The sequence below is a fragment of the Camelus ferus genome, chromosome 6 (genome assembly GCF_009834535.1).
Source record: "Camelus ferus isolate YT-003-E chromosome 6, BCGSAC_Cfer_1.0, whole genome shotgun sequence".
Classification (NCBI taxonomy): domain Eukaryota; kingdom Metazoa; phylum Chordata; class Mammalia; order Artiodactyla; family Camelidae; genus Camelus; species Camelus ferus.
Genome location: NC_045701.1, coordinates 36,949,952 through 36,965,252, shown reverse-complemented (window position 1 = coordinate 36,965,252; position 15,301 = coordinate 36,949,952). Strand labels below are relative to the sequence as shown.

Here is a 15,301-nt window from a genome sequence, read left to right as displayed (position 1 = left end):
GTAGAAATGCGTAGTCCTCGGACATTCGGAAGAGGTGGCGGCGACTGTGGGAACTGGGAAGCTCGCGGCCCCGGGCAGCGGGTCAGAGGAGGTGCGCCCCGTCCCCTCAGTCCGCAGTCGGGCGGCCGGGCCAGAGGAGACGACAGTCCGGGTGGGGAAGGTCGGACCACACCCGCGGAGACGGCCGCGAGCCCCGCCGCTCGGTCCGGCCCCGTCCGGGGGAGGCTCAAGGCCTCCGGAACCTCGGGCAGAGGGGGCGGCGACCCGGCACCCTGCGGCCACTGCGGCCGCGCGGCCGCGGCTCCTGCGGCCCCGGCGCCCGCCGGGTGGTGGCTCCGCAGTGCCCGCCCCCAGCTCCCCTTCCCCGCCCCTCGCGCCCCTCCCCCGCCCCCGCCCGGCGCCCGGGCAGCGCTGACCCGCCGCCCCGTCCCTCAGCGCGCGCCTCAGCGGCTGCTCCTCGGCGGCGGCGGCGGCGGCGGCGGCGCCTCCCCCGCGCGCCGCCCGCGCTCCTGGCGGCGCAGTCCTCCCGCCTCGGCCATTTTCCTTGCTCCCCCTCCCCTCCCGCTCCTCATCCTCTCGCCCTCCCCTCGCGCGAGGACTTTTCCGGAAAGTTTTTATTTTCCGCCTCAGCTCTTGGAGAAAGAAGCTTCCCGGCTCGGCGGCAGCAAAACTTTTCGGCTGCCCGGCCCCGCGGCCCTCGGCGCGCTCGGCCGAGCGATGAGCGCCCCTCCTGTCCTGCGGCCGCCCAGCCCGCTGCTGCCCGTGGCGGCGGCGGCGGCGGCTGCTGCCGCCGCGCTGGTCCCGGGGTCGGGGCCGGGCCCCGCGCCGTTCCTGGTTCCCGTCGCGGCCCCGGCCGGGGGCATCTCATTCCATCTGCAGATCGGCCTGAGCCGCGAGCCGGTGCTGCTGCTGCAGGACTCGTCCGGGGACTATAGCCTGGCGCACGTCCGGGAGATGGCTTGCTCCATCGTCGACCAGAAGGTAAGGCGCCGCGCCGCTCCGAGCCGGGCACCTCCCTGCCGCGCAGGGGGCGCTGCCGGCGCTGCCGGCCCGGCCGTCCCTCGCCGCGCCAACTTTCCGGCTACGGGGGCTCGGCCGGGAGCCAGCCTCGCCGGCGCGCTAGAAGGGTCTGGCACCGGCCGAGGTTGGACGCCCGCATCCGAGGCGCTGCACTCCCTGTTGTCTAGTTCTCCCCTTGCCCCATCATCTTACAGTCCTGATTTCTCTCCAGTCTGCATCCTCCTCACCCATTTCCATCCCTGTCTGGACATTTCCAGGTATCTTGCCCTTTTCTGGTCACGCCTCTTCCTCCCTTTAAGACTTCCTGGCTCTCCCCTCTCTTCCCTCTGGACCCTGGACCAGCACATTCCTGGCGCCGAAATCTTTCCGGCACCAGAGTTCCCCCAGGGACACACGTAGCACGGTTTCAGCACCACTCCCTTCCCCTTCAGGCCCCTCTCCTAGCTCAAATGGATGCTGAGGAGTTCCTGAAATGATCTGGAGAGGAGGAATTTCTCACCTGTCAAATAAGCTTTTAAGAGAGAATGATTGACTCGGCCAGCTGTGAAAACAACTGACTAGACCACGCTACCTACCTCCTTGTCTTTTATTGCAACCCTGTGTGAACACGGGAACAAATTTTTCAACGATAAGTAATGATAAATCTGAAAGTTGCTACCTTCCTGGTTTTGATCCCCGGGGCACTGAGAGTGGGGCATTGAAGTGGAGGCACAGTCATTTAAATGATAGGGGTACTGCTCAGGAGCACCCAAGTCTGGCTGTGTCCTTAAGTTTGATGCTGTGGGACTCTGGACAGCGGCCACCAAAGGCAGGATCGGAAAAAGGGCCCTTATCCTGGACCAGGCCACCCGTGGAGGAGACCTAGCTCGCTCACCACTGCTTATAGTGCAGTTCTGAATTTCAGGTTGTTTCTGTAGCCATCCAGAGGGGATGGTACATGAAAGAGGGTGATAAGAGTATAAAGGAGAGGGGGCCATGATGCCAGTCTTCTTAGTATAAACAGCCAGGATTTAGAGTCTGAGACAGAGGCCTCTAAAGGTGCTGAATTTCAGCCCTGTAGTGCTGGCTAGTACTTGCCTTATAATGATCCCTTGAATAATCATGAATGCTTTCGCTAAACTATTTGGAACAGAGTTTGCTAAACCTGCGTGTTGTGAATTGTGGCACTGAGCACAGGAATATTAGGAAAAGCCTCAGGGAAAAATCAGTAATCTATGAAGTTACAGAAGTTCTGGAGGCCAGACTAAGGTAACAGTGAGTGCCAGGAAGTTTTGTTTATTGAATGGAGTGACATTTTATAATACACATGACTCAGTTTTTTGCAACTTCCACGTAAATGACCAATTTTGTCTAATTCTGCTACAAGTCATGTCATGCGCCTTCTCATCAGTATGTGGAATGTCTGCTGCAGGTGAACAGGAGCGCTCTCATAGACACTGAAAGCCTTCCCTCAATGAAAGTTGTAGTCTACAACAGTTTCCATTAGGGTGCAAACCAGTTAATTAAAGGACAACACTGAGTGAGCATATAAACAATGTAAAATAACGTTTCTCAAAAAGCTAATGTAATTGTATAGAATTTTAGCTTACCTAAATCTTAAAGCAAGTGATAGAGTTCCAGATAATATTCAAATTGGGTCAAATTAATATCAACAGACTGTTTTTGATCAGCTTTAACACCCTCCCCTCCCCATGCACATGCATATACACACATCTTGATGGAGAAACATGTATGGTTCAAGAGGTTTGCCACTGGAAATTGAATGGAGAGTGAATTCCAGTTATCTCAGCAGCTCCCCAGAGTGCTGTTATGAGGAGGAGGTGATATGCGTGTGAAACAAGAGAGGCAGCAAGCACCTATGGAACACAGTGGGCCTGAGGGTAGCAGCTAGGCTATTCAGAGTAAGTAAAATTATGAAAAGGCCTTGAAATTAAAATGAACTCAAATTAGTGGGAGTCTCAGTAATCTTCTACATAGAGATAGCAAACCAAGGACATCTGAAAGATGGATTCACTGTGTGGAATATGTTTTAGAATGCCAAAATGTTGTGGCAGAAGGAGAACTGGAGTTCAGTTGTGAGCAGAGAGTCCTGAGCCAGAGCTCTGGGGGAGAGACCTGGAGAAATCCTGGAAAAAGAAAATCTCAGCCCTGGTGACTGATTTGTAAGGGGAACTCCTTCCTTTTGTGTTTATTCTAGTGGTTCTTCTGTCTCTTAAGACTTTGAAAAGTTTGACTGCTCGGGGTAGCCAAAGAAAAGGTCTCACTTGCACTTTTTTTTTTAATGGCAAAAAGAGAGTTAGATTTAGAGATGTGGATCTGAGAATTATTTATATACAGGATCCTGTAAATAAGTCTTTACTGGATGGTGGGTCTAGATAGAAAAGTTTTCATCTGTCTATGTATATATCTATCTTGAGATACGTTATCACCCTAGACAGAAACAAGACGAAGAGGGCTGAATATCCGTCACAGGATAGCAGAGATCTCTTTGCTTTGTGACAGTAGAAATGGTGAAGGGGGACTATGTGGAGTTAAGTATGTGGGAGGAGGTCCTTTGCTTCCTTATTTCAGACTCTCTTGAAGTACTTTCTCAGGATGCCAACTCTGAGGAAGGATGACAGGATAGAGAGGAAGGGAGAGAGGGAGGGAAATGAATGTTTAGGAGAGCACTGGAAGTTTGAAGTCATTTACAGTTTACCATGTAGAGTGGAGTCATGAGCTTACAGCAGAATTCTGATTTTCTGAGTCCTCCACATTCATAATGTTATAACATGTTAAGAGAGTTTTCCTATGAGTTTGAGTTCCCTAAATACGCATAGAGATCAGACTGACTTAAATCTTTGGAAGTATTAGCTGACGACTCAATTTATATCAGCAACATTCATGGAACATGTTCTGTGGGATGAGCAACTGAGGTGTACAGGGCTGAATAAGAGAGGTCTGTCCTTGAGAAATAATCTTTAAGTTATTATTGTTATTATTTAGAATTTAGTGTGTAGTTTTTCTTTAATTACGTAGGTTTGAAAAGTGGCAGACATGATTGTATTTGAAAAATGTTGGTGGTCATTTGACAAAAATATTCTTATTTTAACATAAATATACCCTAAATGTGTATTGAATTATATAACCAAAGAATTTTTTTACTCTTTCAGTTTAGATGAAAAATCTAGTATTGCTTTTCTGTATGTAGCAATATATGAATATAAAGGTAAAATTAATTCTTTCTGTTTTAGAAATGTTAGCCTAAGGTTTTATTTATATCATGATTATTTCTTTACTTTGCAAGCATGTAACCTTGAAGGCTGGCTGTTTATAAAGATGTATCATATTAGCTAGCGTGCATGATTATTATTTTCTGGATGGTAAAAAAAAAATGGTAACAGTAATTGACTTTACTTTGAAACACTCTTACTTTCTATTATCAAAAGAACCTTGAATATATAGACCAACAAGGAATTGTTTGAAGCAAGGAATGGTATTCCAAAGGTACAATTACTTTGGTTTTATAGTACATCATCTGTCTGTCTGTCTCCTCACACACACAGACACACACACACACTTTTTTAAAACAAGCAGTATTAATTTAGGAATGTGGGATGTAATTAGTATGACTGTCCACTTATTTTGCCTATTATCTTATTAGAAAGATGACTCATATTTCCCTTTTGAGTTTCTTAAATGAAGTAATGCACATCTATAAGACTCCTGGCATATAGTTTCACTTTGCACAGTCCTTTACCTGACCTAAGAAACTAATGAGTGAGATTTTTATACAACATAGCTCATTAAAGGAATAACAAAGGATAGTGCCTTGGTTAAAGAGCAGCTGTGCTCTGCTTATAGTTGTTTTGCTTTCTTAATTGTATTTTTTTTTTAAACCCTTGTAGTGTCATTTTACTTCTTATTGTTAATTTGAGCTACTCTGCTACACAGATTGAAAAAAAGCTGAAAGTAATTAGCTACTTGACCAGGCCCTCATCTGTGGAACAACAAAATCCTTTTAAGGCTTAATGGTGGTATATGGGTCTTAGGCGTGTATTTTTTTGTTCAGGTTTTATATTTGTCATTATTGTTTGTTGATTTCTGATTTAATTATGAAGTATAGAATTTGTCAGTTCGTTAAGTGATTCTTAAAGTAATACAGCACTTTAATACTGTATATTTAAAATTTTCTTTTTAAATTTAGTTTATAATAGGGTTATATTTTGATATGTATGTAATACCTATATAATATATATATAGTATATTATCCAAGTGTCTTAATGTGTTTTGAAACATATTTTTGAAAGCCTAATTATTGACAGATAGCCTCCAGAAGCTGAAGTATTGTTTTATATTTTGCATTGGAAGCTGAAAAAATGGGACCTCATTTATATCTCATAATCCAAAAGAGAAACTCTGTTTTATGTTTTTTTCCTGTCAGTGCACAGAACTAAAAACCTTTTCTTATAAGTGTATACTGTTTAACAGTTTTCACAAGTAAATATCCTTTGAGTAAGCCTTACAGACTTTGGGCTGGGAAGAACTGGATGATTGGCTGTTTTGACAAATGTGAATTACTTTGGGCCTTTAGGCCCAGGATTAAGATGCATTTGAAAGAGTTCTCTGTGAAAACTATACTGTGTGTGTATGTGAGAGTGGGGCTTAAGGGTAGGGGTGGAGCTGGAAAACTATTAATAAAGTTTGAAAACTTGTCCCATACTTGGTGACTGTGTTGCTCTGTATCACCCCAGACTCCTGTCAAAAACATTAAGGGAAATTTAAAACTTTATTTTGCCAATTATTATTACTCTTTTTTTTTTGGTGACTGTATGTAGGTCTTCACCAATTTATGCATAAATGACTTTTAGTGACCTTACTAGACAATACAAATTTGCTAGCTTTTGAATATATGGTTGTGACTTATCTAAGATTTCTTTGAGGATTGAAGATAATATGTGTAAATATTAAATATGCTGCCTAGTAAATAGGTACATAATAAATAAGATTATTGGTATTAAGTCTACAGTCTAGCATGCTGTTTTGTTAACAAAAGAAATGTGTACTCTGTTATCCCATTCTTATGTCAATATATAATTAAAATTGTAAAAAGAAGCAGTATGGCTGTAAGGCTAAGGTAATATTATTTTTTCTCTGCCCTCTATAATAGGACAAGTCTTAGGAGTAGTGAGTTGCATTTTGATACTGCATCTCAAATCTCAACCTCTTAGAATTCCTCAAGGAGTAATTTGATTATTGCTAAATGAAAAACATACGCTGATAAAGTCAAGCATGTCTTTATTGTATTTTATTATTTTTGACAAGAAACTGACTTAATTCGTTTTTAATTGAAAGTGTAATTCCAATGATATTTCATTTAATAAAAAAGAGAAATAAAATAGGTAATGGTACAACATTTGGCAACATAATGATTCTCAAATCTGGTCCTCAAGACTGAAATCAAAAGTTTCTTTGCAAATCAACCCTTGATATGGGAAGGAAGACACTTGGAATTGACTTATGGAGATCACATGTTGCTGTCATGCTAGCATATAGAGCTTGTTTACCCATCTGTTACCTGGTGACTAGCTAATGTAACATAGTTGGTTGTGTACACATAGAAGTGTTATATTGGGATGAGAGGCAGTTTTACTGGGAAAGAATTGAGATAGCAGTTTGGCTAAGCCAATCACAAGTCTTTTCCATATCTTTTCACTAACTGTCTTTTACTAGTCCGGAAGTCCATGCTCCATTATAAAACCTTTAGAAAACTATAATCAGTAATTACCCATTCATCTTTTAAAGAAGAAAAGTGGAATGGATAATTACATGAAACCTGTGTGTGTGTTTATTAGATGGGAATCATTGAATAGGCTCTTAAGCTATACCAAGCAACTAGTATAGTGATCAAGATATCAAGACTGGACTCAGATTACATTAGTAAAATACAGTTCAATTGGAGTTGATCACAGCATGAGAGTTCTTTGTTTTATTTTTATATTTATTTTCTTTACTTCTGTATACTGAGAGTAGTTTTTTTTTGTTTTTTTTTTTTTAATCTCTGACCTCTCATAGTCACCTTGTTTCATCTGAAGATCTAGGCCAAAATGTGAAAACAAAAGTAAAAAGTATAGGGTACTTTTAAGGATAGTGATCATCTTTTAATTTCCCCAGTATTATTCTAGAGAGGTTTTGAAAGTGGGATTTCAGTTTCTTAAATCTTTTCTTAATGTTGGAATGTATTAGAACAACATAAAACAAGAAAAAAAAAGGCATCAGTTTTTATCTTTCTTTTGATAGGATTTAGATCAGAGAGAACAGTTATTTTCCTCACAGATATTCAGACTTCTTTTCCGTCTAGAAGAATATGCAAAATTTCCCCTAGGAATTCCTCTGATACTGTCAGCCAGATACTTTTGTACCATTAAAAACTGATAATGACAGCACCATTTGAAGTTACTTGGCAGCAGGGAAACCCACATTATGCTGTTTCTTATTCTGTCTTCCTAGTCTTACACAGAAAACAGATAACGAAATAAATAAAGCCTTTACTTACAAGGCCACTATGGCCATTATAGAATATCATATAATTTATGTAGTTATAAAGTAAGAATTGGTGTAAAAACACCACATACTGAGACACAATTATGCCTGTCCAAATTTATAGTTTCCTATATAGAAGTTTCTTCCAAAGTTTCAAAAAAGTTTTATTTGGCTACAGCTAGACAGTTGATACGGCAACTAAGTAGTGTTGGCAGATATGAAGATTAGATTTTTAAATATGCAGTCATGCAGGAATTTTGTCCAACTTATTTTAGTGAAAAGGAAAAAAAAATTCTGTGCCCGTCACTGCTTCACTGGTTCATTGGCTTTTATTCTGACTAAGCCACTGATTGATGAGGAGTTTGTTGAATTTACTGCTTGTATTTAGGCACAATTTCAAAAATTTCTGAATGCCCCTCTCCCTAATTGTCAACAGCCACTTTTTCCACTTACATATTTCATGAAATGAATGAAAAGTATGAATGTGATGATGAAAATGTGAGCAAAAGGTACAAATGTGCGTAATAAATGGTATTACTGATAATTTAAGGCTCTGGAAACTAGTATTGTCTTGCCAACAAAAGAAGCATATACTTTTTATTAGCAGGTAATTTGTCTAAAGTATTTTGGTAAAAAAAAAATTTTCTATGTACCTTCTGTTGGTTCAGATTGTTGAAGGGACTGTGGTATGCATATGAAATGAAATACCCTGAGACAGTTGAAGCTTGCTTCAGTATACAGATCTGTTACAGAAATAATAGTTAAGATCTAATTAAAAGAGTATCAAATATGTGAAATAGAGATCTGAGTCTATTTCCTTTTTTGTAAACAATGGGATAAAAAGAATTTGAATATAATCAAAGCCTGATTTGGTAAGCTACGTCACATTCAAAAATTGTTGTTTTATTTGATGTGCAAGACAAGTAAAAAAACAACATATTCAAATAAGAAGTCCACATACCATTAACTCAGTTTGCTTTTTGTGTATTTTTTGTAAGTGGAGTAATCTGACTTCGGAGTAAGAATTTTTTGCTTGAAATTCATTCATAGATTTATGTTGATGTAAATTTCAGACTTTGAGAAGGCAGAATGTTTTCCATTAATCATTAATAAAGTTTAAACCATTAGGTGAAAGTGTTAATAAAGATTTTTAAACTGTCAGCATTGGACATACCAAAAAATCAAACCCTTTTCCTAGGTTGTCTAAATCAGTCATACTAATAATGTAATAACTATGGATAATTATGGAGCTATCATTATGTTTTGAATGGATAACTATAGCCAGAGAGAAACTAGGGATTCAATTCTAGTTCAGGTGCTTGAATTAAGTTCCAGAGAACTTGACTGAGTTAGGCCATCTATCACTGGTCAGATTTTTATTCATGACACTGTGTCACAGCAACCTTTTTAGTAATTAAACCTGAACATTTCTTTTCTTCTTTTAACTCCTCAGATTATTGAGAAATGGTGGTGGGACCAGGAGCAATTATAATGAAGTGGCGACATCCTCCTCAGAGTGCTGGGAGATCATGGGCAGCATTTGTTGGGGACAGATGTTAGGGCTCCAGGGCATCTGGCAAGGGGAATAGGAGAAATTTGCAGACACCTACGGGGGATTTCTTTGACAAAGAAAACAGATTTTTAAGGTAGGGCTAGAGAATGTTTCTCAGAATTTATAGAAAGGTGAGGTCTACTACCTGTGCTGAACCACCTGTATCATTTTTGCACTCAGCATCTTTGGAATGTTTGGTCTGTATCCCAGATATGGATAGTTGCAACTCAAAACATGTGTGACCAACAGCGTTATAATCATCTAGAGATTAGTTAGTCCAGTTAGACGCTCAGAAAGATAACACTGGAGGTCAAGTCCCTGTTACCAAAAGCAACGGTCTGGGACAAGAAGCTGTGGTTTTCACTGTTGTCAATAGCAGGGAAGACTTGGGAGAAATGGTGGGTGCAGGAGAGGTGTCAGTTAGCTTTGGTGTGGTGGCTTTGAATTCATGGTGGTGAGTAGACCTGAGCAGGCTACAGTAGGCAAGGCCTCAAAATCCTATAGATTTTGAGACTAGTGGCACCTGAAGGCCAAAAGGAGAGTGACAGCGAAGCTCTGATCTCCTATGGATAGAGCTAACGGAAATGGCCCCCCTAGGTAAAGCATAACTAGCAGTCGGGAGAGGTCTAGGAGGTGGCTTTTACAAGTAGAGTTGGTCCTCTTGGGAGGTTTTCAGAGTATCACAGATGAGAGGTTCAAAGAACAACTCCACAAGGACTTGACCACAAGAGTTTTTAGGTAGAGCTCGTCCTGGGAGGATTGGGTCGTGGTCTACAAGGTTCTAGGGCCTCGTGGTAACAATGGCCTGCAGAGGGGAGCCTCTGGGAGTACCTTCCTGGCATTTATTCCATGTGCCTGTCTGCATCTCAGCTTCTTTGCATTTGCCATGCATGACTGATTTTCACAGTAGCCCTTTGTGAGAGTCATTTTCTCTCCATTTTAAGGATGAGGGGACTAAGTAAGGGTCAGGGAGATTAAATCATTTCCCCCAGATCCCATAGCTACTGAGTAAAAAACAAAACTGCCCAATTCTTGATTCCCTTCATTATAGCTGATCCTGAGAACGGGGAAGGCTGTGATGGCCTTAGGTCTGTACATAGAGAATGATCAAATTGAGGGGGAGGGGGAAATGTTAAATTCCCTATGATGTTGGCTGAAATTTACTTAACATCACACTGTCAAATCTGAAGTGTTTTTATTTAGGTTAGTTTAAATTATACCTTAGTCTAGAAGGCTTCCCTTACCTAGGATTCACATCCAAGTTAGTGGTCAGCTACAATTCTAGCTAACCACATTGGATGACACCACTACCTGGCTTCTCTTATTGGTGGCAAGAGATTCACCCAAGGTACTGATAATTAATATAAGGGATGTTAAATATGAACTCTCATAGGGAATATTAGGGCCATTAGAGACATGTGATTGTCTAAAGTATTTTAGAGACACGTATCATCCTTGAGGAGTCATATAAACTGTAAGGTATCTTATTTGAAAAGATTAAAAAAAGAAATATCTGTGTAGCAGAATCTGGCTTGGAATTTGCTTTCGTTATACTTGGATAAGAAGAAATGAGGATAGTCAGTCCTCACTCATCTTTTGAATTTCCCAAAACTATTACTGTTTTATCCAAAGAAGTTAATTACCTTGTGTGATTAAATTGCCTGAATTGGTTCACAACACTTCCTTCCAATGAAATTTGTATGGACACAGAAGTGATTATGTTAAGAACATATATTGATCAGTGTGGCTCAAGACTAATGGATATAGTCTTGAGAAGAATCCTAGCTACTTGTGAAAATCAATCAATCATTTCTTCCTGAATAGTACATTGATTCTGAGCAGATTCTGAGAAAACAATTGAGTCTTAAGAAAAATGCCCATCAGTGGTTGCTTTTCCACTTGAGTATTTTTTTTCTTCCATTCCTTGTGAAGAATTTTTATTGCCCATATGCTAAGGATCATGCTTTGCAAATGCGTTTCCTCTTCCTATAAATTTTAGGTGTTTGTTTGTTTGCTGTTTTTGGTCAATTATGAATGAGCCCACCCAAAGGTAAACTTACTCTCACTTGTGCATAATCAATTATAGGCCACGTGGAAGTCTTCTTTCCACTTCAGTAGTGCTGATCAATCTGAGTTGTGAATCACCTTGCATTTCCTATCCCTCATAGCGGGCTAAGGCCAGTACTTCCCTTATAGACTAACGGCAGTACCTTTAGGCTTTACAAAGATGTAGTTGTGTATATAGGTAGACATGACTTATTCTAAAGTATAGTCAACTCAGTTATATTCTAAGGGTTCCTGCCCTGAGTGACTATTGGGAATCATATAGTAAGCCCCTATAGTAAGGCCATTCAGCTCTAATGGACTAGAAAGGTGCATGAAATATTGCCTCTCTTTAATGTATTTTGAACTTTGCAGCTTTAATACAATGGACAGGTTACATAGACTTACTGATAGTGTTGACTGACAGAAAGGCAGCAGATCTGTCCAGCCGTACTAGAAATCTGAATTTGTTGAATGTCTACTAGTTGAGTACTGTGCCTTGTAAGCCTGATTGTGAGATAACCCATTTTGAACTAGGAGGATATAGCATGGATCACTCATGCCTACCTCTTCTCTACCAATAATCAGTACTGAGAAAAAATTAATTAGCTTTAGAGTAGCCTTTAGACAGGAAAGCCATTCCCTGTGACAGTGCTGATTTCATCTACTATTGTGGAATGAGCTTTGTTACCTGGGTTGTAGATCTTTACAGTATTTAAATAAATCCAGTCACTTTGATAGATTTTCAAAGAATGAAAGACTTGATCTTTGCTTTTATTCAATTCTTTGGGAAGAACAGGGGGCAAAAGTGAACATACAGTGAGAATGGAGTTAAATAGAGTGACCAGATGCCCACTTGTCGATGACAGTTCCAGGTCATGTCTGTTGTCCTGGAATTCTTTTAAATTGTATGTTCACTGATTAAAAACTGCGGAGTTTTACGTTAAAAACAGACAAAACAAAAAACAGAAAGAAACACCTTACTTATGACAGACATTACCTTTTGGCTAAAAGTCCTTGTATACTTAAAGATAACAGCAAAACTTACACTTAGAATTTATTTTATAGAGTCATTGGATTATATATATTAACCGTGTCACTTTGAGTAACTTTTCTGAGTGGAACCTTAAGCTAAAAACAAACAAACAAAAAAACTGACTTTGATTGGAATATTATTCCCTTTGACAAAAGTTTCTGTATAACTTAAAGATGAAAAGACAGCCAACACTTAGAATTGATTTCATAAACTAGTTACTTAGATCTGATTTTGAATATAGTAGCTAAAGTGATTTTATTGATATAGTAGCTATTTTTTTCAACCAATCAAGGTAAATCAAGATCCTATGGGGGGAGGGGAAGATATAGCTCAGTGGTGGAGCGCGTGCTTAGCATGCACGAGGTCCTAGGTTCAGTCCCCAGTACCTCCATGCTATGATACTTGTATGTGTTTTTTGTATCAAAAAGCAAATAGTTTTACTTACTCTAGTAGTTCATACAACCCTTATTAATTCAAATAAGTAAACAGAAAGGCTTGCCTTGAAGCTCCAGCCCCCTTGGCACTCATCACAGAGACAGAATATAGTGACTTAACGCAAAGGGATAACATTATCAGAGTTTCAAGTTGTACTTTATTGTATTCTCTGGTCTGGAGAAAATATAATGTGGTTAGTAAAAAAAGAAGAGAAACAGCACACAAATATCCTTGATTACATAGAAAATTTATTTTATATTTAAAAAAATAAGTAGGCAAATAAGTGAGATAAATTTTTGGAAATTGTATTGTCCCACAATAGCAATGTATAGGCTTCTAACTCATAATTTTCTTAAGATGTTCACAGGCATGGCCTGGAAGAAATAAATGTATAAGTTATACCTGTTCCTCTATACTTGATTTCTGTTGATAAATACACTTTTGAAGTAATATTAAGAATTTTACATTCAGCAATTGTAATGTTGAAAAATAATGCAAGTGAATGGGGTCTGGAGCCACTTGAAAATGAACTTGATTTTGTATAATCATTTCTGTTTAGAATTTTCCCCATATGAAATATTATAATTTTATACTTCAATTAAATAATTGCTTTTCTTTTATTTTGAAAATTATAAAGTTACCATGTATGATAGGTGAATAATGATGCTTAAAGATGTCCACATCTTAATCCCTGAAACTTGTACATAATATGGTGAAAGGAACTTTGCAGATGTGATTAGATTAAGGATTTTGAGGTGGGGAGAGTATCCTGGATTCTCTGAGTGGGCTTAGTGCAATCCCGTGAGTCCTTAAAAACAGTGAATCTTCTAGGTTAGATCAGGCATGAGATTGAAATGCAGGAAAGATTACCAGCATGAGAAGGACTCAGTCCAACGTTGCTTACTTTGAAGATGGAGGGAATGGGCCAAGAGCCAAGGAATGCTGAGGTCATTGTGAGGGGGAAACAGGAGGAGTCAGAGCATAGTATTAGTAGTAGGAGGAGGAGGAGGAGGGGGAGGAGACGTGACAACAGAAATGGAGGTGAGGTGATGCGAGAAGGGAATCATGAATATAATTGAAGCTGGAAGCTGAAAAAGGCAAGAAAAATGATTCTCCCTGAGAACCTACAGAAGGAACCACACCTTGACTTTAACTCAGTGAAACTCATTTTGTACTTTTGGATCTCCAGAACTGTGAGATAATACTTTTTTTTTTTTAAGTTACTAAGTTTGTGGTAGTTTATTACAAAAGTAACAGGAAACTAACATACCACATTTGCTGCAGAAAAGGTGAAAAATTCAGATAAATCCCAAAATAGATCATACCACTCAGTTAAACACAGTTATCATTTCAGTGAACATCTTATGAGATTTTTTTCTATAAATGAATATACTCATAATTCACATATTTTTTTGCCTTTTCATTTGATACTGTCTTTCTACGTCAAATTTTAAATATAAAATTTTCAGTGCCCTGGAGGTAATTTTTGTTGAAGAAAGGCTTTTCAGATATTTACTTTGGTTTTAGAATTTAATATTCAAGTTATTAAAGTTACAGTTTCAGATGTTAGTCTTAATCTTTCTAGTGCAACTTATAAATATTTTAATTTTTTAAATCTAGTAGGTTTTAACAATCACATTTAAGAACCTTTGAAGACTTAGTATCCTTTACAAATCCAATTATTTAGATACTTTCAAACATTTTAAATTATATTTCTAAACTTAATCTAATTGGTTTCCTTTAAATACTGCATTCATCTGCTTGATAAACCTTTATATCCTCTTAAGTAATTCTTATACATTTAATAAATGAAAGTTATAAATATGGTAGAATTTAAGTTCTTAAATGTTCCATTGCCATACACATAAACCAAAATTCAAATTAATTTCTTAATTATATTTACATAATATTCACAGAAGTATTAAGATGATGGTTTTGGTTCTCTTAAACTCTTCTTTATTTATTTTCAAATATTCCCATGTTTCAAAGATGGTTTTCCACCTGTGCAATAACTATGCAATTCCATACAGTATGTGTAGTTCTTTTCCCATATCAATTCTGCATTTGTCTTCTTGGCTTGGTTAAGGTTACATAAACACTAGTGCTTTTAGCTGGGACAGAGATTGAATTCTTGTTGGAACTGTAGGTAAATTCCATGGAATCCTATTTATGTCAGTGATTCCATCATTTCAAGAATGGGGGTAATCATGTATCCCACATCCCTGGATTCAATTATCAGTTCTATGTGCTGAAAAGTCTCAAATTCCTATCCAGATTGATCATTTGATTGGATTTTTAATTTCTTTAGCTCTTAAGCTTTGAACCTAATTGAATAACTACACTTTTATATTTTTTTCATAAGGCTCTTAAGACTATGTAATTTGTATGTGATTGAATGTTGGCCTTCTCTCAGGGCTTTGTCTGACCATCTAGTCACACCTTGTGAGGTGATTCTTCTAACTTGATATCTTTCTCTGAAACTAAGAGACACTTGGAGTACCACTGTCTAATGTCTGAATAGAATTAGTGTATAAATTTATCATAGTATGTTTAACTTGTTTCCTACTCTTGGATATTTAGGATTCTTTCAATTTTTGATTTTATTTTTTTAAATGTCTTCATGAATATGCCCTGGAAGATTTCTTTCCCACTTACATATTTAACAATTATGTTTGAACTTGTCTGTTAAAATT

At 39.0% G+C, this 15,301-nt stretch overlaps 1 protein-coding gene across 2 annotated transcripts in view; it reads left to right on the top strand.

The window, feature by feature from the left end:
• The first annotated feature begins 401 nt into the window (after positions 1 to 401).
• Positions 402 to 15,301, top strand: part of PRKD1 (protein kinase D1) — a 281,949-nt gene continuing 267,049 nt past the window's right edge. For both annotated transcript variants that reach the window (XM_032481810.1, XM_032481811.1), the window contains exon 1: positions 402 to 981. In XM_032481810.1, the coding sequence (XP_032337701.1) occupies positions 718 to 981 (264 nt within the window). In that variant the 5' untranslated portion in view covers positions 402 to 717. The remainder of the gene's footprint in view (positions 982 to 15,301) is intronic.